The following is a 27,470-nucleotide window of genomic DNA, read 5'->3' as shown; positions in this document are numbered from 1 at the left end:
GTGGTTGGATGGGTGGCTGCATCTCCGTCGGTGAGCCGGCAAGGAGGTGGTGCACTGCCGTAACAGAGGGTTCAGGACTCCAGTAGCAGGACGCCGGAACGCTCTTGTAGGGCGCGCTCCTCCCCGTGCAGGGCTGGAGGCGGACGTCCAACCAATGGATGGATAGATTTTTGGCATTGATGGAGCCAGCTAATTCTCAGCGGATCAAAGAAGAGGAAACGGGGCAGGGCAAAATGGTAACTCTGGTTCAGGGAAAGAAACTGGGACCGAACAGTAAATGAGTAACATCAGCATTGGCCTTTTGGAGGGTTTTCTGGCCTCATTTGAGCTTTAAAACCCTTCCTCCTCACCTGTTCACCCCTTTGGCCCTTTCGTTTCCTCTTTCTCCTCACTTCTCAGTGGACGAGTCTCCTCTTCTCAGAACCATCTGGCCAGTCACCTCTTTTGTTTTCTTAGTTAAACCAGCACCCGCCCTCCTCTGTAACCGAAGATTTCCTCTCCGGCATTCTTAGCTTTGCAAAGCGGCATCAATATTGGATTTGGACCAGAATGTAAGCGGTTGGTTAAATCTTTCCTTATTCTTTGCGCTGTGCTTGGCACTTCGTTTTGATCCAGTTGCTGAGGAGGTGTTCCGTTCTTGATTTCTTGTGTATAGTGTGGCTGCGCGGAGCAAGCAGCAGAACCATGCCGCAGAATGTGTGGGAGGCAGACAAGATGTAAGTTTTCTTTCAACGCTCAATCTGTTCCCTAGCTATTCTCCATGATCGGACGCTTTTCTTTGAGGGCATGATCGGACGGCTTTGATCAGTGAACACGCTGTTTTTTTTTCACTCCTTCAATCTTTTTTGGTATTTTGGGTTGCCCTCCATGGTCCATGAAATCCACTGTTTCCTTCTCTCTCTTTTTCTTCTTGATGGTTTCTTTTCTAGTTAGGTTTCTTCATCGTTTTGTTCCTTTTTCTTTCTTTCTGATTTGTATGATGAATCGCGCCCTTCGCCTCTCTTTGTAGCATTAGTGATGGGTGCAGATGCTTGATATTTGGTTAATTTTCCCATGAATTTCCGCTTTTCCACTCCATTTCGTTGCCTCTTTTTGCAAAAGTTATGCTCCCCCCTCTTCTTTTGATTCTTTTTCGCCCTTACCTTTACACGGCGATGTTTGAGTTTTGTGCCCATTGCTTGGTTCTTTGTTTCTTTCGGTATTGCCTTATAATGCTACTGTGACCATTTAATTTATCTTCTTTCTCGTGGAATGTTTTGGTTTTCTTGTCCTTCTTGTTCGATGGGGTTTTCTCTACCGCGCGAGTATTTCTTAAGACGATTCCTGCAGGTTACTTTTTGTCTGGTCTCTTGCATAGGCTACTAGAAACTTCAGTTTCGAGCTATCTCTTACCACTCATTGTTGGAGAAGCAGGTTAGATTCCTACATCTATGATTACCTGTTGAAGAGGAACCTGCAGAACACGGCGAAGGCATTCCAAACTGAAAGTAATGTGCCTTCAGCTCCTGTTGGTGAGTGCTACAATATCATGTGCTGTGATCCGATTGTAATTTTTTCCATTGATGGCGCAATTTTAGGTTCCGAGCTCCTGCCCGGGGCCGTCATACCCCCGGCAGGTTAAGTTTTTATTTTAGGTTCCGAGCTCCTATCTTTTTGCATAAAGATCTGAAATTCGATTCTGTGAAGCCTTAATTTGAAGCCAAGCACTAAGTTTAGATTCATCTTTATCTTTTGACTAACACTAACACATGAAAGAAAACAAAGTTACTACATAGTCTTAGGGGAGCATATCGAAGTGAACACTAGGCCTTGCTGTTGTGTATGATTGAACAACAAGTACATTCTTTTTGCATTTTGAAAACACAATTTAATTCCTTGTACTTAATTGCCATCCCTTCATCGCTTCTTTTACTTTGCATAGCGATCGATGCCCCAGGGGGCTTTCTCTTCGAGTGGTGGTCAGTTTTCTGGGACATCTTCATTGCAAGGACGAATGAGAAGCATTCTGATTCTGCTGCTGCTTACCTTGAGGTTCGTTTTTTGATATAGTAACTCGAGGTTATTGTAGCACATGCATGTTAATTATTATTCCCTCAAGGCTTTGACCAAGACCAACCATGACTCCATCAGTACTTCATTTATGTAATACAAAATTGTAGTCATAAGTTAATATTTTTAAATATGAATTTAGTATCAAAATTTTTGTGTCAAATTTTTTTTGTATTGATAGAGTAATTGCTGGTCAAAGGCTTCCTAATTCAACAAATTAGGCATTGTAATTTCAGAGGGAGGAGTACTTGTCCTTGTCGGGCTTGCTCGTCCTCATGCTACACTAGTCGGTTAATTGATAGTTTGATACAGAGTATTATCTTACACTATACCTAATATCTAAATGTTTGAATTGTGTTCATCACATGTGTTCCTCCTGCATACACACTTAAATGGTGAACATTACATTACTAGTGATGACTTACATTCCAATATTAACTCAAGTAGCAAAACCCAAGGTAATTCCTTGATTCTGAGACAAGGGATAATACATTAATTAATCTACCTGGGCAATAATGTGTGTGGTTGCTTGCACGTTCTTCATAAGGTTTTTCAACATTGCAATGTAGAAACGACTGTCCAACTGTCAAGTGAGTGCCATGAATTTTGCTTGTTTAATAAGTTTTGGAGCATATGTATACCATTTATCTACTGTGTCTACTATTTAATTTTTACTGCCAGGATTTTCAACTGTTTTTTTCTTCTAAGTAGTTACCAATTTCCACAGTTGGTATGTATAGTTGATATCTGCAATTCTAACTATAGGTCCGAGCGAGCTCTTATTTACTTTGCAGTTGATTGGAAAATAATAATCATGGTCCCATGTACCTGTCGGTCCTGTTGCCTCCATGTGGTTACTAGCTTGTACTAGCTTGTTTTCTGCTGGTCATTTATCTGGAACTACGTGTCATTGCTAGAGATCTACTGCGATGATTATGCAGTAACTGCGATTTATTTTGCCTGCTTCATTGTCTTGTATGCTTATTCTCCCTAATATGATGGCACATAAATTTATGCCCATACAGTCGATTAAAGCATGGGAGCAGCAGCAACAATCACAACAGCAGGTCGAGATACAGCAAAGCTTGTTACAGAGGCATGTGCAACAACAGCAACAGCATCCACAAGAGCAGCAGCACCTGCAGCTGCAACGGTGCCAGCAGAAGCAACAACAGCGTAATGAAAACACTGATTTTAGCACAAGTGTCCAGAATGGTATGGCTGCTGCTGATCCACAAGTGCGACAAAATGCTACAGCTGCAAGTGATTTATCTGCAAAGATCTATGAGGATAGAATGAAAATTACTGCTCAGAGGGACATTTCAGATGAGGCTTCACTGAAGGTAATTTTCTAAATTGCAGTCTCAACTGCTGCTTCAATACTTGTTGTACATTCAATGCAGAATGCTCTGTGTTAATTTGTAATGCAGCAAAGGCTCACTGGAAGCATTGGTCCATTGCTGGAATCAAACCCAACTTCAAGGCTAAAGTCGCCTGCAAGATCAGCTATAGCTTCAGGGTACTGTTCACTTGTTTTTTATTCTTAGCATTGCATTTGCATGGGAGGGGATATCTATTGCAAACCTTTCTCAAGGTCGATGTGTTTGTTTTTATTCTGTTACTAGGCAAATCGTCCATCGACCCGTCGGTGGTGTGTCCGCTTCATTGCAGCAAGCTCAAGCCAGGAGCCAACCTATTCTGGGATCAACACAGGTGGATAACTTATATTCAGATATTATAGCCTCATATTTGTCAATATCAGTAATTGATGACTGAAGATTGCATCAGGATATGAAGGCAGGAACAGATGTAGCTTCAAATCAGAGAGCAGGTGCAGATGGGCCACTATTTGGAGTACAAGGTGTTTGACATCAAACTCTTTTGTTATTTGATGCTTCTGTTATTACCTATTGAGTTGCATGCACCAACCACCAAAAGCTTAAGCTGATGGGGAGAGGTGGGCAATTCACTTATACTTCAACATTACCCTTGTGTTTTTTTTTCACAACTAAAGCCATTCTGAATGTGGAATTTAAAATACAATCCTACTACAAAGTTGTTCATGATTCGAAGCTTGAGATTTAAAGGCTTCATCGTTCTGTTTATAACATACATTTCCATCTTTACTTCCACGCTTGACAGGCTCTAATCTGGTGGGGAACAATTTGACCTTGAAAGGATGGCCTCTCACAGTTAGTTCTTCACCTTTTCCAGTAACTAGCAATAAGTTATGAATTGGAACCAAGTTTGTCTGTTGCATATTGTTGTGATCTTATGATATGTGTCCTTTTGACATAACTATTCAGGGTTTAGAACAACTTCGATCTGGGTTTCTCCAGCACAAATCTTATGTGCACTCTCCCCAACCATTACAGCACCAGTTCCAGTTTCTAACTCCTCAACAGCAGCAAATTCTGCTTCGAGCACAACAAAATATGACTTCTTCACCTATAGAGATGGATAATAGACGACTTCGGATGTTTTTTAGCAGCCAAAACTTGGTTCCGGGAAGAGATGGTCAATCAAATGCTTTAACTGAATTTATTCCCAGTGCGGGTCAGTCATTGCCGAACTTGTGCTTACCGACACAATGCACAGAGACTGATATGCTGATGAAGGTAGTTTTTTCTTAGCTGTATCTATGCTTCAGTTATAGTTGTGTGGATGCTTCAGTTATCAGTATGTTGTGTTTATTAACATCTTTTGGAAACATGTTCTTTTAGCTTGTGCTCTGGATCAAGATTAAGTTTCCCAAAAGAAAAACTGAGTACATAGTTTAGATTGTATTACACCACTTCTAAAATTTTAAAGGGTAAGTTCAATATTAGGTAGGAGATAAAAAAAGAGAAATACATTGTGGTCATAAATTTTGACCTTTCGTTTTTAACACTATGAATGCCAAGGATTCTCTTTCTAGTTTGTCTTGACACAAAACGAATCTAAACATAAAAATATGGATATCTCTCTAAATTATTATATATCTTCTTTTTTCATGTGGAATCTTTTGTGCTCAAACTATTAAGATTTTCAAGTTTCTAAAAAGATGTTGGTTCCACCTGATGTGTCCTTTTTTATGCATATGTTGTCCATATAACATAATGTCGAGTACCGAATCAATGAACAGTAATCAATTTTCTTTGCAACTATCTTAAGTAAACATAGATGATGATACATATGCAATCCTACTCTTGATTGGCATTGCCTGATTCTGAAGTCTTAGGTCACAGTAGTTTGAAGTTCTGATGCAAAGGAAGGACTAATCCATGTCATTCAGCAGTCACAGTAACTTATATGTGCCAAATTCTTATAATTCAGCAGTCACAGAAATTTATAAAAAAGTTCACTTGGGTGCAATCACTTTGATGTGTGTGGTACCAGATTTTGTCAAAGTTTGGTGCATTTGTCAAAGTTGCTATGTGTTGGTCCAGTGATAAAACCCCCCTCTCCCCCACTCTAACACCTGGGTTTTAGGGTCGGAGTGGCTAGAGGGGGTGGTCTAAGTTGGTACCAGAGCCAGGTCCCGGGTTCGAAACCCACCGGCCACACATTTCTTCCGCTGCGCGATTTCCCCTGCGGGGTTCGCTGAGACCAGCAGCCACAGGCGCGGCGCGGCGCGGCTCGCTCGCCGTAGGGGGAATGTTGGTCCAGTGATAAAACCCCCCTCTCCCCCACTCTAACACCTGGGTTTTAGGGTCGGAGTGGCTAGAGGGGGTGGTCTAAGTCTATGTTTTTGGTACCACATTTTGATTGGGTTAAGATTTATTAAGTCGTGACATTGTCTGGGACTTCCTTGAGTACCAACTAATATCCAATTCCCAAGAACATATAAGGCCTGAGCACAGGTGTTGGCATCCCCATGTATTGGGGGGGGGGGGGGGTGCAGCTTTCATGACCTTTCTCGGGTGGTCTCTGGTTAAGCTCTTCTTAGTGAAATACCATGGGACTTACTAATTGTATGTTTAGTGCCAAAATCGGATGTACTGATATTGTTCTGATCACTTGGTGGTGTATATGTGTACGATACAGATGTATCCTAAAACTACCATTTGAGAAAGAAACATGTTATATTTTCAATTAAAACTTGCATCTTTGACTTTGTAGAAGATAGCAGCTCTGTATCATCATCAACAACAACAGAGTAACAGTCAGCAACAGCTCCTGCATCCACTACTGAGCCAGCAACAACAAAGCTCAACTTTTAATGCAAACGAGCAGGAAAAAATGGGTGATGGAAGTGTAACTGTGGCTTTCCATGGAAATCAACAGGTATCTCCCTCTTATTCTTAATTTAATTTCAGTTAAAATCATAGGATCCATATTTTCCTGTGGTTTATGTCCCACAGGTTTCTAAGAATAAAATTGGGCGAAAGCGCAAACAGCCTTTCTCATCATCTACTCCAGCTAATAGTTCTGGTACTACAAATACTGCTGGAGCTTCCCCCAGTTCAACACCGTCAACTCCTTCCGCATATTCTCCAGGAGAAACCATATCAATGCCACAAGTGCCCCACAATGCTAGCTTATCTAAGGCTTTAGTTGTTTATGGTTATGATCCCCAGGGATCACCAACTAACCCACTTGTAAGTTGCTCTATGCTAGCCTCACTCTTTGGTGAGGCAGTTGCACAAATATTGTTATGGCAGCCTGGTGTTGCTCGTTGGATTTTTTATTTATGATATTTCTTATCTCTAGGTTGATATGGATCACTATGTGGAGGATGGCTCCATTGAAGATAATGTGGAACCAACCCTGTTACATGATGACATAGATCTAAGAGTTGCTGGCAGCCATTGTATCAATTCTGCAAAAGGTTTGTTTCCTATCCAATCTGTTTGATTATACATCTACTTATAGTTGAGTTGCTGTTAAGTTGGCAGTTGGTGTTAGACTAACTGGATCAACTAGAGGCGGATCAGTGGGTTTTTTCTTGACTAAACAGGGGTACAACATGGGTTTTACATCTAAGAGAGGGAGGGAGATGTTGTGGCGTGGCGCAGCGGCAGTGGACTTCCGTCGCTCTCAGCGCTCCCTCGATTTGTAGGGTTTTTGTAGGTGGGGTGCGTGCCCCTGCGGCCCCCACCTTTTCTTTATAGTGCTGCGCGACGGGGGGCCACCAGCCATGAGTTGGCTTGGCGCCCCCCATCAGGGCGTGGGATCAAGGCCCAACTCGGCTCAAGGCCGAGTCGGGGGAGATCAACCTAACAGTTGGCACTGGACCTACACAGAAAGACTCCATTTGAAGAAATTGATGTATAACCTTTGAGGACACCCTAGGGATTCGGGTATTGTCCTTGGTCTGTCACAAATGGATTGACCATATGTGATATGTGGGTTCAGTGCATCAGATTAATACTATATGGTTGAGTCAAATTTCTTTTTGCTTTCGCTACTGCTTTTATTCTCTTATATGTTGATTCAGGATATATCCTTCGAGAGATGTCTTCAGCTCAAGCAAGCACAAGCAGTGTTCTATGTTGCCACTTCTCATCAGATGGAAAACTGCTTGCTACTGGAGGTCATGATAAGAAGGTAAAAGCATGTACTGTTGTGCTTGCTAAGCTATTCAGTGGAGTTGATATAGTCATGGAACTTTATGTTCAAAATTTTCATTAGCTCTGAAATATCAAATGTGTAATTACTCATTACCATTTGTAATTCGCAATGCAGGTATTCCTGTGGAATACTGAAACTTTGAAACAAAAATCAATATTGGAGGAGCATTCTCAGCTGATAACTGACGTGCGCTTCAGCCCAAGCACTCCTTTCCTTGCCACCTCTTCATTTGATAAAACCGTGAGGGTCTGGGATACCGATAATGTAAATGTACGTCATCAATCCATGTTCCCTACCTTTTCCTTCGATTGTGTCCATATGTTAAGTCATGCACATTTCACCATGCAGCGTTTCACAAAATTAACTCAAGTTATACATGTCCCTGCTAAGTTTTAATTTCTAGCCCTAGGTTGTTTCATTATGTGAAGTTCATGATTGACACATCTGATACTTTTGCTCTTGATGATCACATTCTCTATCATGAATTTTGCAGTTATGTTTGTTAGAAGCTCAATTCTAACTCTCATTGAGCTGAGAGGATGACAATGAACTTGGGGCAATTTTCTGGGTTTTCTTCATTCACAAACTCAAAGCCATGCCAACCAACGGGAGGGGAGGCAACACATTTATACACAGCTGCAGGGCAGCCAACACTGAGGCATATTCTACTCCTAGTCTAAGATGCCAAATGAAAGGACTACTCCTAGTCTATGATGCCAAATGAAAGGACTAACTGCTGTCCTATCTAGATGCTAAAGCAGTCCAAGATGCTGTCCTCTAGGGCAGCAATGGTGCTAGTGCATGCTGCAGAAAAAATGAGATGCTGCAGCCCCACATGCTGCAGCCACACAGCCCCACAAAGACCACAAGTACAGAGACTTATTCCCTTCATTCTCCCCTTAAGTCTTGTGCATCGTCTTGTGGGAAGATTGGACCATCCCGGTCTTGGAGCAGAGCTCAAGGAACTTGATCCTCCCAAGGGGCTTGGTGAGCAGATCCGCAAGCTGATCCTTGGTGTTGATGTAGCTCGCCTTGATGGTTCCTTCCTCCAAGCAGTCTCGGATGAAGTGATACCTGACCCGGATGTGCTTGCTCCGTTCGTGGAAAACGGAGTTCTTCGCCAAGGCCAGAGCGGACTTGCTGTCCACTCTGAGCTCCACTGCTCCAGTGTCTCTGCCGAGTAGATCACCAAGTAGTCGAGCGAACCAGAGCGCCTGAGTCGACGCGGTGGAGGCCGCTATGTACTCGGCCTCGCAGCTGGACAAGGCCACCACCTGCTGCTTGACCGACTGCCAGCTAACGAGGCACTCGCCGAGGAAGAAGAGGATCCCGCTCGTACTCTTGCTGGTGTCGATGTCGCCGGCGTGGTCGCTGTCGCTGTACCCAACGAAGTGTGCCGCCCCAGGGCACCTCGGGTAATGGAGACCGTGGTCGAGAGTCCTCGCAACATAGCGGATGATCCTCTTCACGGCCTGCTGGTGCTCCGTCGTCGGTCGCTGCATGAACCGACTGACGTAGCCGACGGAGAACGCCAAGTCCGGCCGTGTGTGGGCGAGGTAGCGGAGGCTCCCCACAAGACGCCGGTACTGAGTAGCGTCCACCTCCTCCGCCGTGCTGTCACGGCTCAGCTTCAGCCTCTCCTCCATCGGAGTGAGAGCTGGGTTGCAGTCGGTGAGCCCAGCGAGCTCGACGACGCGCTTGGCGTAGGCGGTCTGTCGAAGTGTGATCCCGGAGTCGTCCTGGTGCACCTCGATCCCCAGGTAGAAGGAGAGGGGCCCCAAGTCGCTCATCTGGAAGGTGACCTTCATCTCCTCCTTGAACGCCACCACCTCCGCATCCTTGGTGCCGGTGATCACCAAGTCGTCGACGTAGACACCCACCAGCAGGGCATTTCCGCCATTGCCCCGCCGGTAGATGGCCGCCTCGTGCGGGCTTTGCTCGAAGCCCATCCCCTTGAGAGTCCAGCTTGGCGTTCCACGCCCTCGGGGCCTGCCGCAAGCCATAGAGGGCCTTGCGCAGACGTAGCACCTTACCCTCCTTGCCGGGGATCGCAAATCCCGGCGGCTGGTGCACGTAGACCTCCTCCTTCAAGTCGCCGTTGAGAAACGCTGACTTGACGTCCATGTGATGGACGCGCCAGCCCTCCTGGGCAGCCAGCGCAAGGAGAAGTCGCACGGACTCCATCCATGCCACGGGAGCGAAGGCATCGTCGAAGTCAACTCCCTCCTGCTGCACGAAACCTCGTGCCACCAGACGAGCCTTGTGCTTGACGACGGTGCCGGCCTCATCCCTCTTTAGCTTGAACACCCACTTAAGGGTGATCGCGCGGTGAACACGAGGGAGATCAGCAAGCTCCCAAGTGCGGTTCTTCTCAACCGCGTCCATCTTCGACTGCATCGCGGCACGCCATGCCGCGTGTCCCTCGGCCTCTGCGAAAGACTGAGGCTCGCCGTCGTCGCACGCGAGGTGCAACTGCCCCTCTAGGTCGTGAGGCACCAGTCCCGGCACCGGCTGATCGCCGAGAAGGTCCTCCATCGTACTGTACCGCAGTGGCTCACCGTCGTGGTACGCGTCGATGCGCTCCTCGTCGTGAGAGAGCGGAGTAGCGAACTCCACCGGGCTGTGCTCAGCATGAGCAGGCGCTGTAGTAGACGTGCCCGGAGGAGTGGCTGTCGGTGCTGGAGTGCGCGGCGTCGCCGGCTGTGGTGGTGCAGCCGAGGAACTTGGCGCAGCCGGAGTCGTAGCTGAAGAGCGTGGTGCCGCCGGTGTGGCGGGCGCCGGAGTCGGTGGAGGCTCGGGGACCGGGGTAGGCACGCTCGGCGAAGAGGAGCTGCCTACTCCCCCGGCTCCCTCGAAGTGGACGTACTCGACGGTGAAGTCGTCGTACGTCGGAGCCGAGCCGTCATCCACCGCCTTGTCCCACGTCCATCCTCGCCCTTCGTCGAACACAACGTCGCGCGCCGTGCGCACACGCTGTGTCTCCGGGTCGAGAATGCGGTAGGCCTTCGAACCCTCCGCGTAGCCGATGAACACTCCCGGAGTGCTCCTGTCGTCGAGCTTGCCGATGTGGCCAAGCTCCTTGGTGAACGCGAGGCAGCCGAAGACCCGCAGGTGGGAAACCGCCGGCTTACGCCCATGCCAAGCCTCATACGGCGTCATGCCGTCGAGTGCCTTGGTGGGCGAGCGGTTGAGGATGTAGACGGCCGTCACCACCGCCTCTCCCCAGAAGACAGCCGGCATGCCCCTCTGCTTGAGGAGGGCCCGGGCCATCCCCACCACCGTCTGGTTGCGCCGCTCGACGACGCCATTCTGCTGCGGGCTGTACGGCGCAGAGTAGTGGCGCTGGATGCCCTCATCCGCGCAGTACGCCGTGAACTCGGCCGCCGTGAACTCGCCGCCGTTGTCGGTGCGCAGCACGCGCAACTTGCGGCCGCTCTCCGCCTCCGCAGCAGCCTGAGCACGCCTGATGGCGTCCGCAGCCTCTCCCTTGCTGCTGAGGATCATCACCCACATGAAGCGGGAGAGGTCGTCGACGAGCAGCAGGAAGTAGCGCCGTCCTCCTGGTGTGACTGGTGTCACCGGGCCACACAAGTCCCCGTGTACGAGCTCGAGCCGCTCCTTGGCTCGGAAGCTCGCCTGCTGGGGGAAGGAGTGCCGCCTCTGCTTCGTCAGCACGCAGACGTCGCAGAGCTGCTCCACGTGGTCGAGGCACGGGAGGTCTCACACCATCTCCTTGGCGCCGAGCCGCTTCAGGGCCTCAAAGTGGAGGTGCCCAAAGCGCTCGTGCCACTGCCATGCCTCGTCGTCCCTGCGAGCTGCAAGACAAAGAGGCTGGGCCACCCCGACATGGAGGATGTAGAGGCGGTTCTTCCCTCGAACCACCCTGGCGAGAAGCTGGCGACGGTGGTCCCAGATGTGGAGGACCCCGCTGTCGATCACCACGCGGGAGCCGCTCTCATCGAGCTGCCCAAGGCTGATGATGGAGTTCCGTAGCGCCGGGATGTAGTAGACTCCGGTGAGCATCCAGTGCTCTCCGGTCTTGGCGGTGAAGATCACGGAGCCCACGCCCTTGATCTCCACGGCGGAGGAGTCCCCGAACCTGACGGAGCCACCTACGTCGACGTCCAGGTCGGAGAAGAACTCCCGCCGCCCGGTCATGTGGTGCGTGGCGCCGGAGTCGAGGTACCAGCCATCGACCCTGTCGTCGTCGGAGCCGTTGCCGAGAACTCGGGCACGCGGCTCGTCGAGGTGGAGTAGAGCGGTGACAGGTGGTGCCGCCGGATGCGGCTCCATGTCCCCGTGGAGTAGGAACAGAGCCGGCTCGTCATCCGGCTGGGCCTCCGCGACGTGGGCTTGGCCCCCACGCCTCCGCTGCGGGCAGTCCCTGGCCCAGTGGCCGGGCCTGCCACAGTTGTGGCAGGCGTCGTCTCGTGCCGCCTTGGGCCTGTCAGCGGCGCCGCCCTGAGCATCTCCGCGGGCGCCACCCTCGGCGCGCCCTCGTGCGCCCCTTTCGCGGCTTGCCGCGCTTGCGGCCACCAGTCGAGGAAGAGGGCTCCCCCCTCCTCCTGTCACCGCGCCGAGCCTCCCACTGCTCCCGAGTGAGGTGGAGCTTCCCACCGATGGAGATGCCTCCCGAGGGAGGCTGTGGCTCGTCGCTGTCGACGACCTTGAGGCGACCTATCGCCTCGATCGTCATGGTGGAGAGGTCCAGCAGACTCGATCGAGCGAGCGGTCTGCCTGTACCTCTCGGGGACGCAGCGGAAGAGCTTCTCGACGGCTCTCTCCTCGTCGTAGGTGTCGTCGCCGAACTGCACCACCTTCTGCAGCAGAGTGTTGAGACGGAGGGCGAAGTCATCAACATCCTCACCTGGCTTGAAGGCCAGGTTCTCCCACTCCTTGCGAAGTGCCTGGAGAGTGGTCTTGCGGGCGCGGTCGCTGCTGATACGTGCCGCAGCGATGGAGTCCCAGGCCTCCTTGGCAGTTCGCTTCTTGGAAAGCGTGATCTGCATCTCCGGCGGGGCTGCTACGATGAGAGCATCCAGCGCCCGTCGATCCTCATCGTAGTCGACGTCGCCGTGCCGAACTGCCTCCCACATATGCCGTACCTGGAGCTTCACCTCCATGACCGCGGCCCACTTGACGTAGTTGGTCTTGGTGAGGGTGGGCCACCCACCGCCGGGACCGACGTCCCTGACCACCGCCTGGAGGCCGTGGTAGCCGGGGGCGCCGCCGTGCGCACCCCAGCTAGGAGCGCCGCCACCGCCCTGCGCGCCGCCGCCAGGGGCGCGGCCTCCGCCGCCGGGTGCGCGGCCCCCTGGACCGTCGCCGGGCCCGCCGCCGTCCAGGCCGCCACCGTGCGCGCGGGCCCCTGGACCGCCGCCGGGCGCGCCGCCGTCCAGGCCACCGCCTCCGGGGTGGGCTGCTGCCCACCGCGCGGTCCGGTCCCGCGCTCTCTCCCTCTCCAACTCCTCAAGGTCCTCATCGGCGGTGGCGTCGCCGGCGATGGAGCCGCTGAGGCTGCCGCGCAAGGTCTCAACCTCGACCTCCGCCGCACGCGCTGCATCCTCCGCCGCCTCTGCTTCCACCTCTGCCTTGGCCGCCGCCAGCTCCGCTGCAGCCAGCCTGGCCGCCCTCGCCGCTGCTGCAGCGGCTTGTGCCGTCGCTCGCCTGCACTCCTCTGCCGCGGCGAGCTCGGCATCTCGCTGACGCCGTGCGCTCGAGGCGACCGAGCGCTGAGACGGTGCGTCGGACATGGCGCGCCTCCAAGGGGCTGCTGCGTGGAGAAGACGCAGCCTCAGACGAACTGCTGCTCGTCTGCTCGGGTGAGGAAGGTGGAGCGGAGGGTGCAGCAGGTGCTGCTGTGCTAGCTGCTGCTGCGCTAGCTGCTGCTGGTGGCTGAACTGCTGCTTGGGAGGGAGAAGAGCAGGAGATGTCTAACCTACAGGAAAGTACGGCTCGGATACCAGATGTTAGAAGCTCAATTCTAACTCTCATTGAGCTGAGAGGATGACAATGAACTTGGGGCAATTTTCTGGGTTTTCTTCATTCACAAACTCAAAGCCATGCCAACCAACGGGAGGGGAGGCAACACATTTATACACAGCTGCAGGGCAGCCAACACTGAGGCATATTCTACTCCTAGTCTAAGATGCCAAATGAAAGGACTACTCCTAGTCTAAGATGCCAAATGAAAGGACTAACTGCTGTCCTATCTAGATGCTAAAGCAGTCCAAGATGCTGTCCTCTAGGGCAGCAATGGTGCTAGTGCATGCTGCAGAAAAAATGAGATGCTGCAGCCCCACATGCTGCAGCCACACAGCCCCACAAAGACCACAAGTACAGAGACTTATTCCCTTCAATGTTGTGCTGAATAGCTCTGCCACATAACATTCCATGATGTTTCATTACTTATCTTTATTTTGGAATCTAAGGTGGTTGTCTTACATTGTCCTTTTCTACTTGAACTACTTTTGTGTATTTAATTTTTGGTGTGAAACTGAAAAGAAAGCAGTAAGCGGCCGCTGTTTGCAGTTGTATCTTGTCAGGGTCCATAGCACTGTTTCCGTAATAGGAAATGTTGTGAGTAGGTGATATAATGGGTTTGTGTTTTACTACTTTTAAGTTGGATCCTATAGTTATTCCTTGGAATTGATTTTTGCAGCAGGGCTATTCAATCCGTACATTCACTGGGCACTCGGCATCTGTTATGTCACTTGATTTCCACCCAAATAAGGATGACCTCATTTGTTCTTGTGATGGGGACAATGAGATCAGATTCTGGAGCATCAAGCATGGAAACAACGTTCGAATTTTCAAGGTTTCTCAACATGTTTAGTATTTTTGTGAGCCTGTAATTTTCTTCTTTCTGTGAACAGAAAGAGTTATTTCTAACTTGCATGCTGAGTAGCAACCTATTAAATACATCTGACATTTCATATCATATCAACTTGTTTAAATGGTAGCAAGCATTGATAGTATATGGCATATGCCTTGTGAATAGCGAGTAAAAGAAAGTGAATTGTCATCAGGCACAATCAGCAGATCGTCTATGATCTGACAGATCGTCTATGATTTTCCTTTTTTTTCTTTTCCCATGAACACTAAGACTGCTGCATGTTATTGTAGTAATTAAATTTTTCTGTGTTCGATGCCTATGCAGGGAGGTTCAGCCCAGCTGAGATTCCAACCACGTTATGGAGAATATCTTGCAACCACTTCAGATAATATGGTCTCTATTCTGGATGTGGAGACACAAGCTTGCGTGAGGAGATTTGAGGTGCGTAAGTGACTGAGGTGCACTCTAATAGTTTGCTGTTAACTTGAATATGTTTGGAATAAAGCTTCCTTTATCTTAAAAAATATCTTGTTAAACATAGTCAGCATTCCTTTATATATTAATCAATATAGTTCCCCTGTTATTGGTAAGAGATTAGAGATCATTTAAAGCAGATCTGATAGTCCTATATCTTGGAAATTGCAGAGCCACACTAAGGACGTTGGTTCCTTGTGCTGGGATCCCACTGGAGAATATGTCGTGTCTGTCAGTGAAGACATAGTGAAGGTGTGGTCATTGAACGATATGAGCTGTGTGAATGAACTTAACTGCAGTGGGAGAAAGTTGACTTCATGTGCTTTCCACCCTACATATCCATCCTTGCTTGTCATTGGCTGTTACCAGGCAAGTCACTTTATCTTGTATGGTCTTTACCCGTGATTCATCATTCATCCAAAACTAGATTGCATGGACCTAGGTTGCCTTTTTTAGATGGGGCTTTGAACTTCATAGATTGGCCTTCAACCTTTCAATTCCTTCAGATATTTCAACCATTGCCACTTCAGTTCAGCAGAGCATATCTTTTAATACAAGTGATACTGTTTGAAGTCTCGCAAATAAGTAGCAGCATTGTAGGCAATGCTATGAACATTAGTTTTTTTTTTCTCGAACACGCAGGAGAGCTGCACGTCATTTCATTAATAGGTAGAAAAAAGGGTCCGAATACACGCTGAATCCACGACTTGGGTTAGTTTTTTTGTCACATTCGCACCTAGATACGAGAAAGACAACTCTGCTAGGCTAACTCAACTCAACAAGGAACGGCTATGAACATTAGCTACCATGAAGTATCTCTGATATACACAAGTTAGGAATAGCTTTAGCACAATTCCATGACAATTGCAGCTGTTTTCTACGCCCTCGGTTCATCTTTGAAATGTTTTGTATGCTTACCTGTGGGCTGTGCTGAATGGTGCAGTCTCTGGAGCTGTGGGATATGACAGAGAACCGGAGCATGACCATTGCAGCGCATGACAGCCTTGTCTCAGCCGTGGCCTCATCGAGCTCCGGCCTGGTGGCTACCACAGGCCATGACAAGTATGTGAAGCTTTGGAGATGACCTCGCCTCTGATCATGGCGTGACCTAGCTGTTAACTATTTATGGACGCCCCTTTTGTCACACCATTAGCTGCCGGCTGCTCAAAGCTGTGCTGCTGGTGTGTTACAGTTGCCCTCAAATTGTGGATGGTGACAACTAAACTGCCTGGCTGAACATATGGCTGTGGAAGTAGCATGCGGTAAACCCTAAAGAAGTGGTTTAACACTAGTTTTTGTATAGAAAACTAGAATCTGATGTATATCCAGCATTAGTGTCTGTCAGCTATCTTGTTGGTACTTTCTATTTGCACCTTCATTCCTCAAATGGCCTTGTTCTGATATCTGAATTCTCAGTGCGCCCCTGCTGCATCTCTGTAAACGCTTTTTGTCTTGTGATGTAGTGCTGCATCTAGCTAGACCATGGATGCTTCATGGCTAGGAAAAGTATGAATTGGCAAGCCCAATTTACAAGAAAGGAATCTCATTGCCCCTGAAGTCTAACGTACTCAGGCTCCAGCATCCAGTTCCAACTTGCAAAAGTAGAATTGATCGAGTGCGGCTCTGATCCCTCGTTTTGGGGGAGCATTTGCCATCATCGAGTTTAGATGGATGTGGATGAGATCTTGGCAGATGGTTCTTAGCTCTTGACGAGTATACTAATGTCATCCTGCTGTGATTGTTAGTGTTGGATTCCGATCAGACGGACGCTCTGCATTCCTCTCGACGCCAGGCCAAACGGCTATGGCTCGTCGTGCAAATTTTATGGTGGTTTTGTTTGCAATGTTTGCATCGGATCATCTCCATCTGCAAATTCGTTCGAGGTATGATCGACACATTAGCCCCTTTTAACAAAGGAACTTTCAAGAGAGGAGCATTTTGGCATGTGAAGTTTTGCTCGGTACAGTTCGTTTGTAGGAATTTTATTTAAGAACTCATCCAAATTATGGAAATTGTAACATTTTATCTACAAATTTCTTGTGATACATATAATTCGAATAGTTCTCTGTTTTCTCACTCTTGGTGGTAGATGAGTATACAATAAATTTTTTCCCCAGCAATCTTGTGTCTCTCTCTTCCGATTTGAACAAGGCATGCTCTGGTTTGAGGATCCATGCGTGTTGCAGAGGAGTTCCCGTGATCAAATTAAGGGCCAATTCTAGAATTCTAGAGTTCCCGGGATCCAAGGCATGAACTAGTGTTTTTTTTAATTACGTAGGGAACTAGTGTTTGATGAAGAAAAGGGTTTAAATGTAAGGTATTTTGGCAAAAAAAAAGTCTCTTCAGAAAACTTAAGGAGACCGGCCGAACGGTTGGGTTTAGCTTACCCCACCAAGCTTCCTACTTAACTCCCTTACCCCTCATCTAAACCCGCTTTCTTCCTCTTTTTCATCGTCTCGCCGTTCCGTCCCTCCAAAACCCTAGACGCGACCCTCCCCCGGCGCCGCTCGCCGCCGCCCGCGGCCATGGATCTCCTCCGCTCGCACCTCCACAAGGTCCGCATCCCGGAGCCCGGAAGCCGCATCCACAAGGACGAGTGCTGCGTCTCCTTCGACACCCCGGTAACTGCGCCCTGTCCCCTGTGTTCCTTCTCGTCTTCGCCTCGATTTGCTAGGGTTAGGGTTTGACGCGACTCGGCGCCGTGGGCGTCTGTGTGTGCAGAGGTCCGAGGGGGGGCTGTACGTGGACATGAGCTCGTTCCTGGGGTTCGGGAGGGAGCATGTGGAGTGGAACTTCGAGAAGACCGGCAACCCCGTGTACCTCCACATCGTGCAGCGCCGAAAGCCGGAGCCGGACGAGGCGGATCGCCCGCTTAAGAAGCCCACCCTCCTCGCGATAGGTATGAGTTCTTACTTGGACACAAGCCATTCTGCATAGCTTGACTGAAGCCAAAAGTTCAGACAGTAAATATTTACTCAAGGTACCATATGCTGTGCTTATGCTGATCACGTGCTTGCTTATGCAGCTATGTTTTAAATTCAAGCTCTAATTGTTTACAGCCTAAGTGAATCATGCTTTTGGTATTAGGTGATGCCATTGCTCCTGCTAGGACTAGTTTGTCATGATTATTGATTGAATTATGTTAGACAGAATGGCTGTATTGTATCTGCTATCTGAATTCACATGGAATATGTAAATTCTGCAACAGTGTCACGAAATTGCTCTAGCAATGCTAATATTTGCCTTTCTGTTTGTTGATGAGGTGTGTCTCGAGGAATGCTACATTGTAGCAAGGATGCGGTATTGCATTATGCTGTTTGCTGTTATCTTAAAAAATTAAGACTGCGTTATGTATTCGAATTTTTAGTGGTTACGTGGGTTGTTGTTGGCCTTTTCATATCATTAATGATTAGTAAGTTGACTATAATGCTAACTCCATGGTAAGAGTTGTCTATCTGTCTGAAATTTCATAATTGAGGTAGATACTTGTTTGAACTCTACAGTGTTTTCCTGTGTTTGCATATTTACAAATATTAGGACATGCATCTAAACGCTTCTGTTAAGTTTATGTATATGCATAAGAAAGTTATGGTCTCCATTAATGAGTTTTTCCGCAACTGATAGGCGTGGAAGGAGGCTTTGGCGATCAAGAACCTGAATATGATGATACTTTTGAAATCGTCATTTTACCTGATTTTATATCTCTTCCATTCCCCTCAGTTGACTTGCCAGAGAAGGTATTTTTTACCCTTTATGCAACAAGTTGCAGGCTAAATCTGCTGGATGCATTTTAATTTAGTATGTATACTACACAATGCAGGTTAGGCTTGCAGTTGATAAGGTTATCCTTGCTGAAAGTGCTGACAGAAAACAACAACTAGCTGCTTGGGTTGCTGACAAGAAGAAAATTAGTGCATATGCTATGGATCTGCAGCAGCTAGAAAATGGTGTTATTGTGCCTCCTACTGGATGGAAATGCAGCAAATGCGATAAAACTGAGAACCTCTGGTTGAATTTAACAGATGGTATGATCCTTTGCGGGAGGAAGCTTTGGGATGGAAGCGGTGGGAATAATCATGCAATTGAACATTACGAACAGACTAAATATCCTCTTGCAGTAAAGCTTGGAACAATTACTGCTGATTTGGAAGCAGCAGGTAATTGTACACCTGAACCTTTGCACTTTGGGCTTTCTCGTTTCAGTATGGAAATTTTAGAAAATGGTTGATAATGATATCAAGAAGAAGAAGAAGTGCATTGGGATGGTTTTAACTTTTCTATATATATAATTAGCCTTCCTATCTCTATTTATTTACTGAAGCATACGTGTTGCTTCAGTCACCTGTTGGATGTGCTATATATCCCATCAGGATTCAATAATGGGATACCAGTAAATGGCCACTAAGAATTCACAAGTTACTGGTACCTCCAGTTACAGAGCTTTTGATCTGGAAACAAACAGCCAACATTTTTGTTTGTCAGCAATTAGTACACACGTATCTTCTTGGATCATAGGAACTTTAATGGGTAGATTTAACATAGAAATGTTTTTACTTTTTATAATTAAAGAGCTGCACAAATGCAGTGATAAAACCAATGTTTAAAGTTGCCTTCAGAGGCGTGAAAATTCTAAAGAAAATGTCTGGAGGAAAGTAATTTTGCAAACACTGTTGGCATACAATTTCTTAAAAAGAGCACACATTGACCTTCTCATTCTTAAACACCTAGATCTATTTCATTAATCTATGCAGTTCACAGAGGTTGCTTTTATCATTTGTTCAAATAAATACCTGTTGATGCCATATTTTCTGCGACAGCTCAGACGTTTTCTCGTACCCAGAAGATGATAGTGTTGAAGATCCACTGTTAGCTCGACACTTGTCGCATTTTGGTATCGATTTTTCTTCGCTTCAAAAGGTGAGCAATTATATTTGATTTGTGTCATTTATCTAGTGTAATGTAATTTAGCTCTGATGCTCTGTTTAGTAGAGCATTGATGTGTTAAGTTGTTGAAGAATCAGATCTTGAATTATCATAGTGACAATGATGAACTTTCTAATTGTAGATTGCCCTCCTAACTTAGATAACATTTGAACTACATATTAAAATTGCTCATCAACTTCTTGATGCTTGATACCAAGGTTGCTTGCATGCTCGAAACCCTTCTTGAACAAACAAAGAAGTTATGAGTAGAATCTGTTGCCCTAGGAGTTATTTGTGAACAGCTATCTCGTTGGATGTGATATTTGACAGGATTAAAACAAAAAAAAGTTAGTAATGGTGATACAAGATTCTTCTTTTTTGCTTGCATATTTCAAGTGGCAAATTTATGTTTGACTACATGGTTTATACTATGGTGCTACGTTAATGGAACTGGTTTTATTTTGCTCTTGCAGACTGAGATGACTACTGCTGAGAGAGAACTTGATGCCAACACAAATTATGACTGGAATAGAATACAAGAAAGTGGAAAAGATGCTGAACTTCTATTTGGACCTGGCTATACTGGTCTTGCGAACCTAGGGAATAGGTAAGGTGATTTGACTTCATGATATTGTCTTCTTTTCTCTTTTTGTAATATAAACAAATACTTCTCTTTACAGTTGCTATATGGCTTCAATAATGCAAGTAATGTTTTCGACTCATCCTTTCATATCGAGGTTGGTTTTACTTTATCACATTCATTTTTCATCCATTGTTACATTTGTCTTTTTCTCCCTTTCACATGACCCCTTATTCATTTCAGATACTTTGAGAAACAGAGTTTGAAAGCTGCATTTGCAACTGCTCCTGCTGATCCAACAATGGACCTAAACATGCAGATGTAAGTTTACACTAGCTGAAGTGCTTATCATCTGGTGTTCATCTGCATGTGCGATAATTTTGTTTATCTCGTTGATGTCTGATGCATTTTTCTTAGCTTTACCTGCTAATTATGTCTTTCAATATTATACGTTACTTTGATATTTGATCACTTGCTCCATATAATTAAAGCATCATAACTTGGCTATAAGTTCCATTACAGTTACGAGTACAACAGCATCACATATGGAGTGATCACCCCTAAAATTATTCATTGAGGCAATCCTTTTTCCTGCCACCACAAGGGAAACACAGCCTGGGTCACCTGGTTAAGCACTTTGCATATACCACGCTACCACGTAGTGTAACTGCTAACGATGTTGAAATCAAGCATAAAGCATGGTTAACAGGAAAAAAATTACATCAGCTTCCATCCAAGCTATCATTTAGCAGTCATATTTTCTATGTAAGAGCTGATCCATATGTATTTTGCTCTTGTATGCTTGTTTACTTCTTTTATAGGACAAAATTAGGACATGGTTTGCTCTTTGGTAAATATTCTGCATCAAATGAGGTATGAATTTCATCTTATTTTGATCTGTTACAATGGCTTCCAATTGTTGGTTGTTTCTATCCTGGTGTTTTTAGTATGTCAATAATGATTGTTTGTTGGTTCCATCTAGCACAGACTGCTTTCTTTTTGCATCCATAGTAAGGGTTATGCAATACCAGTTCACACTTCTTGATTCTCGACCAATGTACTGGTCTGCTTTTGCATTTGATGGACAACGACTAGTAAACTTCTTTTATCTGATTGGGAAACATCAAAACCGCTGTCTATGATATTAAAATCCATGTACGTAGGGTCAGATTTGCTTATTCAAGAGAAACAGAAAGGAATATAGGCTTTCTTAGCTGTGCTACAGTGAGCACACTTGGTGATTGCACACTGTTATGCTTGATTAGTAAAGGGGATGAGTGTCTGTTGGAAGATGTTTTGCAAACAAATGAGGTTTTCCGCAACCTTTTTTGTGTCTTGAATTGGGGATATACAAGTGCTTTGGCCTTTGAGTGACTCAGCTCTCCTGCATTCTAGATTGTACAAACATTTAATGCAGGCTTAAATGATCTTATATTGTAGGCTTTTTTATCTCCTCCAGATGTCATTATAGTGAAACACCATGTACTCTTTGCTTGCTGCACCTCTAGCTTAATGAGATTATAAGTTCTGTGTTCTAGAGTAAGCAAATCTGGTTGTGCTCTTGTTCACTTCACTCAGCATCCGAAGTATTGCAGAAGTACCCTTGGTATTAATAAATCAGAACTCTGAGATTTCCTCTACTTTGTGTTTATTTTGATAGGGGCAGGAAGGGATACGTCCTCGCATGTTTAAGTCAGTTATTGCTGCGAACCATTCTGAATTTTCAAGTATGAGGCAACAGGTAGAATTCTTTTCAACCATGATAACTGCTTCCTCTACTGTCTCCATTTGTAAATATATATGATGTTTGGGACAAGCTAATTAGTTTAGAAAATGAACTAATTAGCTTGTCATAAGTGTAAGATATTTTGAAACACATGGAGTATAAGCTATTGTAACCGGCATTTTTTTAGTATTCTATTTTTAAATCAACAACTATAGTCCTTATGAAAAAGTGTAATAAGTCTGAACATCTATCTATTCATCCAGGATGCCCTTGATTTCTTCCTTCACCTTATCGACCGAGTTGAGCAGGCAAACCCTGGGAACCATGAGTTAAATCCGTGTTCAGGTTTCAAGTTCATTATTGAGGAGAGGGTCCAGTGCCCTTCTGGAAAAGTTTCTTACAACAAGCGGTCGGATAATATGCTTTCTTTGAGCATACCACTGCATGCGGCAACTAATAAAGGTAGCTTTAAACATATTTATTGCTGTGATGTAGCAATGTATAGGTCCTTGACATATGTTTGACATGCAGAGCAGCTAGAAGCTTTTAGTGAGAAGAAAGCTGCAATGGACTTGGATGGGAAAGAAGTGTAAGTCATTCAATCATCCATAGTCCATGCAGTACCGTGAGTGTTAGCTTATGGCTAACTGTTTTTCTATAACAGGTCTAACGAGGAAATTGTGAGGCCTCGAGTCCCATTGGAGGCATGCTTAGCAAGTTTTTCAGGCCCAGAGGAAATTCCTGATTTTTATAGCACTGCTTTAAATTCAAAGACGACTGCTACCAAGTATGCACATTTTGAACTCTACAATTCTTATAGTATTCTCATGTGAAAGCGCAGTACTTCGTTGCTCCTTTTTTAAGTAATGCCCTTGTTTTCTTTTCTTTTAGTTAATAAATAAAAAAGGGCAGCCCGGTGCATGTAGCTCCTGCTTGTGCAGGGTCCGGGGAAGGGTCCGACCACTTGGGCCTTTTTGTACGCAGCCTTTCCCTGCATTTCTGCAAGAGGCTGGTACCAGGACTTGAACCCGTGACCTCATGGTCTCAAGGCCTTTTAGTTAATAAATATTAGTGATGATGGTAAATGCCCAGCTTGCGTTGGAATCTTTTGCGTAACTTAGGCATTTTCTTTTGTTTGGCTTGTCGATTAATCACCACTTTTCAGTCCTGCTCATTGACATGAAAAGTTGCCAAGTGGGAAACTGTTTGACTTGGGCAAAAAGGCAGTTTAGTTATGTGCTACTTTTTAGCAGTTCAGCATCAATACCTTAAACCAAACAAGTTAGCATAAATTAATTTTATGACCTGCATACTAATACTGAACTTTCCTGGTTACTCCTGGTATTTGCAATATCTTCAATGTTAGGATTTGAATCCATGATTGTTACTCAGGAATTGTGGAAACCCGTTTAATGTTAATTGATTCCTCTGTTCATTTGAATTCTGATTGTAGAGAATATTTTGTAGAATCCATGGCACTGACTTGAAATTGTGTTTGCTTGTAATGACTGGATCTTTGTGATATCTGATGAACAATGGGGTAGCTGCTTATTTCCACATTATATATACATGTAGCATGAATGGTTGTAAACAAAGAAATGTTCTGTGCAGGACTGCTGGCTTTAGCACCTTTCCTGATTACCTGGTGCTGCATATGCGCAAGTTTGTAATGGAGGCAGGATGGGTGCCAAAGAAACTTGGTAATACTCCCCTCTTTATGTGAACATGCGTGCTGTTGACTAAATGATTTTTAAATCCATTAGAGACTGATTTCATAGAGAGCTTCCAGTACAGCACATGTTCAGTATTCACATGACATTTTTCAGGCCGTTCCAAGTGAGCAATCCACCTTAACCTTATCCATAATTCAATGCAGCAACTGGTCCTGAGTTTGACTAGAATCAATAAATGCTGCAGCAATCTCTCACTTCGGAATAGATGTTTTTAAGCAATTTGATGATATATTGTTTTCCTAGTTCTGGTTGGAGTGTGATTTTAGTCGGCAATAAGTTTATATTTCAGTTCTGATTCATCATTTCCTGTTCTGTGGCTGAGATTTAGTAAGCATAATCAGTACTTGTTCCTAGTTGTACTTACATGTCGCCCACAATTCCGCACTACTTTCACTCTTCCTGGGTGATTCAACTATTTTTTTGCTCCCTATTTTTGATATCTTGGCTCATGGCTGTTTACTTCTCTCTCAGATGTTTATATAGATGTGCCAGATACAATTGATATCTCGCATATGCGTAGCAAGGGTATGCAGCCTGGGGAAGAGCTGCTACCTGAAAGAGGTTAGAATTTCATTCATTAGTTCTATAACTGTAACGTGCTTTTCTTCAGCTTTTTTTGACTTTGCATTGCTTCAGCTTCTGGTGACAACAAAGCTGAGCCTGCTGCACCTGTTGCCAGTGAGGATATTGTGTCCCAGCTTGCAAGCATGGGATTCAATTACCTTCATTGTCAGAAAGCTGCTATTAACACATCTAACACCGGAGTTGAGGAGGCAATGAATTGGCTTCTCTCACACATGGATGATTCAGGTTGGTATGCTAATGTGATCATTTTAGTTCATAACCACTTCTTATCATGAAGTAACCAGCTTGTACTTGGAAGTCAGAACTGTGATAGAAGAAACTGCCCTTCATCTAAGCATTATTTTGTGATGCAGATATAAATGATCCTTTAAATGATTCGCGTGCTTCTGAACAATCTGTTGACGAAGCCAGTGTTCAAACTCTCATTTCCTTTGGATTTCCGGAAGATGTTGCCATAAAGGCCTTGAAAGCTTCTGTAAGATTCACTTTTATGATTTTTCGTTTTGAATAGGCATTTGTATTAAGATTCTTTAACCTTCAGAAAGTAGGTTGCCAATCTGCACCTAGACTCACCTGCTAAGTCTTGCATTCCCCTACTGCACTGTTCCCAGCCAGCTTGGCATTGTTGTTAGCCGTGTTCAAATGTGACTCTTTTTGTTATGCATTAGGGTGGTAATATCGAGCAAGCTACCGATTGGATTTTCAGCCACCCCGAAGCATCAAGCTCAGCACCTGCTGACTTTTCAACCAGCAATGTAAATGCTGATGACACTCACGTTCCAGATGGCAGTGGCAGTAAGATTCACTAATCCCTTTGTTTCCATTAGCCCTTTGTATTGCTCATTGCTCAGTACTCAACAACTCATCTTGAGCCATGTTGAATTTTGGAATGGTTCACCTCTTTAATGTGTGTATTCCTTGCCAATTCGTACCATGTTATCACGAAAACTAGGAGCAAAAACTGAATTAGCTATGTCTCCAAGAAAATATGAAAAACATGGATAACATATGAACTCAACTTGAGTATTACAAACTCACCCATTTAAGTATAACTGTAAAATTATTTGTTCCTCTTCTGTAAGGTTGGCATTCATTTTCTATAACAATGTTCTGTTTTGCAGGATACAAGCTGATGGCTTTCGTCAGCCACATGGGTACCTCCACCCACTGCGGGCACTATGTCGCCCATGTTCTCAAAGACGGGAGGTGGGCAATCTTCAACGACAGCAAGGTTGCCGCATCTGTCGATCTGCCCAAGGATATGGGCTACCTCTATTTCTTTCAGAGGATTAGCGGCTAGGCACATCACAGGCAAATACTGTCGTGACTGAATTCATAGTTCATGCACACACATCATGAAATGAATGGCGAGCTGTTAGAATGCTGCCATGCTGATTTTAATGCGACTGTTTGCTCTTGTTCTTCGATGCTGGTTACAGACTGATCAACTGGGATATTGCTTTTCATTACATTATAGAGTGGCACCTCCGATTACATGTGTTTGGTTACTATGTGATTTGCATTGGTGCTTGTTATGACGCCTTTGCTTCACCGGACACATCAGAGGAAGGACTATTACGGCACGATCTACTATGGCAAGTCCATCAATCTCACTATTTACTATCCTAATCGCCCGTAGACGCTCACGGTAATGAAATTCAGGTGTTGGTACTCTCTCAAAGCACTAGAATGGATTAGAGCTTTCCCTGAGTTAATTTTATCCGTGTTCAGGAAATCAGGAATGGCAGTTTGTTTTCTAGGAAAAAAGATAGAAAATTGGGATTTCTCTGAGCCGTTTAATTATGAGCACAACCAACATCTACTGATCTACTTCCTCCGTTCCAAATTACAAATCATTCCAAGAATTTTGGAAAGTCAAATCGTCTCAAAGTTTGACTAAAATTATAGAGAGAAATTTATGACATCAAATATGTATATTATGAAAATATAACTATCAAAAAATTTAATGATATCTAATTGGTATCACAAATGTTATTATCTTATTATGTGAATTTGTTTAAATTTGAATTTTTTTTGGAATGGCTTATAATTTGGAATAGAGGGAGTACATGTATGCACAGACGGAGTCTACGGTTAAGCAGGCAGTCATCACGACTACTCCAGCCCGCTGGGACATCAGACATCGGCGGTGGGATCTAGCGGGGTGCGGCAGAGCGGGCAAGTGTCGTGCGCGCGGAGCCACTCGCCGACGCACTCGGCGTGGAAGTAGTGCTTGCACTCCGGCAGCACCCGGGCGGCCTCGCCGTCGGCCAGCTCTGCCAGGCACACCGCGCACGCCGCCTCCTGCCACCCGTCCGCCCGCCGGTACGTGCACACCAGCGGCCCCACCGACCGCGCCATCTCAACGGACACCGCCGCGGGCGCCGGCGGCGGCGGGCCTGCGGCTGCGTGCTGCCCCCCGCCGCTGCTCGGAGGTACACGACGACGGTCGGCCTCCTGCGCCTCCTTGAGCGAGCGGAGCCAGAATCGGAGCAGCTTGGCGAGCAGAACGACGGCGGCCAGGCTGACGGCGATGGCGGCAGCCACCGCCGTCATCGGCGAGCTACGACGCTGCTGGTGGTGGTAGTAGTCGTAATTGTCGTACCCGCCGGAGTTGGTGGCCATCGACGACGCGACGGATCGATCGTCGGGGCTCACAAAACTAGGAAATCAAGGTGATTGAGGTTGTTAGTCACCTTGCGAAGTTGCGAAGTCGATGCTAACCGTCATGTTTATAGAGGCAGAGGGGGGCGGCATGGCCTAGTGACAGACGACGATCACGAGGCCTGATGAGTAGCCGCTGAGATCAGATGGCTTCGTGGTAAAGGAAAAATGGCCTGGATCTTAACGTTTCTTCATCGAGCAGGCCGGAGGAATCTTAGTTCCACAAGTATCAATCCGGTGTTGAGCTTCACGCACCAACTAGTTTTAGAATTTGTTTTTGCAGAAACATGCTGACATGTTGTTAAGCTAAACGCCAACCGATCAGTCCTATCTTTATTCCGGATAAAG

General features: G+C 46.1%; 3 protein-coding genes across 10 annotated transcripts; 2 read left to right on the top strand and 1 right to left on the bottom strand.

Annotated features, from left to right (window-relative positions):
- Positions 1-322: 322 nt before the first annotated feature.
- Positions 323-16,440, top strand: LOC120671860 (transcriptional corepressor LEUNIG-like). Of its 8 annotated transcripts, none has more exons than XM_039952117.1 (19): positions 323-551; positions 656-716; positions 1,414-1,511; positions 1,922-2,031; positions 3,075-3,392; positions 3,480-3,568; positions 3,675-3,762; positions 3,838-3,910; positions 4,192-4,241; positions 4,356-4,667; positions 6,151-6,315; positions 6,393-6,629; positions 6,742-6,859; positions 7,469-7,578; positions 7,717-7,872; positions 14,267-14,419; positions 14,762-14,878; positions 15,083-15,280; positions 15,855-16,440. In XM_039952117.1, the coding sequence occupies exons 2-19, from the start codon at positions 685-687 to the stop codon at positions 15,993-15,995; spliced, it is 2,565 nt and encodes an 854-aa protein (XP_039808051.1). In that variant the 5' UTR covers positions 323-551; positions 656-684; the 3' UTR covers positions 15,996-16,440. The 8 variants fall into 8 exon arrangements, with proteins under 8 accessions (XP_039808051.1, XP_039808055.1, XP_039808052.1 ...); XM_039952118.1 differs by having other exon boundaries at positions 324-551; positions 3,847-3,910; positions 14,264-14,419; XM_039952116.1 differs by having other exon boundaries at positions 324-551; positions 6,154-6,315; positions 14,264-14,419.
- Positions 16,441-17,327: 887 nt separating this feature from the next.
- On the top strand, positions 17,328-25,966 carry LOC120671862 (ubiquitin carboxyl-terminal hydrolase 14-like). The gene is made up of 19 exons (XM_039952123.1): positions 17,328-17,532; positions 17,633-17,810; positions 18,536-18,648; positions 18,732-19,068; positions 19,734-19,828; positions 20,308-20,441; positions 20,515-20,571; positions 20,658-20,735; positions 21,236-21,287; positions 22,075-22,155; positions 22,404-22,602; positions 22,672-22,729; positions 22,805-22,927; positions 23,752-23,840; positions 24,345-24,434; positions 24,510-24,683; positions 24,812-24,933; positions 25,127-25,253; positions 25,580-25,966. Exons 1-19 carry the CDS (start codon positions 17,437-17,439, stop codon positions 25,756-25,758), a joined length of 2,382 nt encoding a protein of 793 aa, XP_039808057.1. The 5' UTR covers positions 17,328-17,436; the 3' UTR covers positions 25,759-25,966.
- A 628-nt stretch (positions 25,967-26,594) lies between these two features.
- LOC120674457 (probable E3 ubiquitin-protein ligase ATL45) lies at positions 26,595-27,083 on the bottom strand. The gene has a single exon (XM_039955638.1). It carries the CDS (start codon positions 27,081-27,083, stop codon positions 26,595-26,597), a length of 489 nt encoding a protein of 162 aa, XP_039811572.1.
- Between the last annotated feature and the right edge of the window lie 387 nt (positions 27,084-27,470).

Source organism: Panicum virgatum, chromosome 5N (genome assembly GCF_016808335.1).
Source record: "Panicum virgatum strain AP13 chromosome 5N, P.virgatum_v5, whole genome shotgun sequence".
Lineage (NCBI taxonomy): Eukaryota > Viridiplantae > Streptophyta > Magnoliopsida > Poales > Poaceae > Panicum > Panicum virgatum.
The sequence above is the reverse complement of the archived record's forward strand: the minus strand, read 5'-3'. Positions and strand labels throughout refer to the sequence as shown.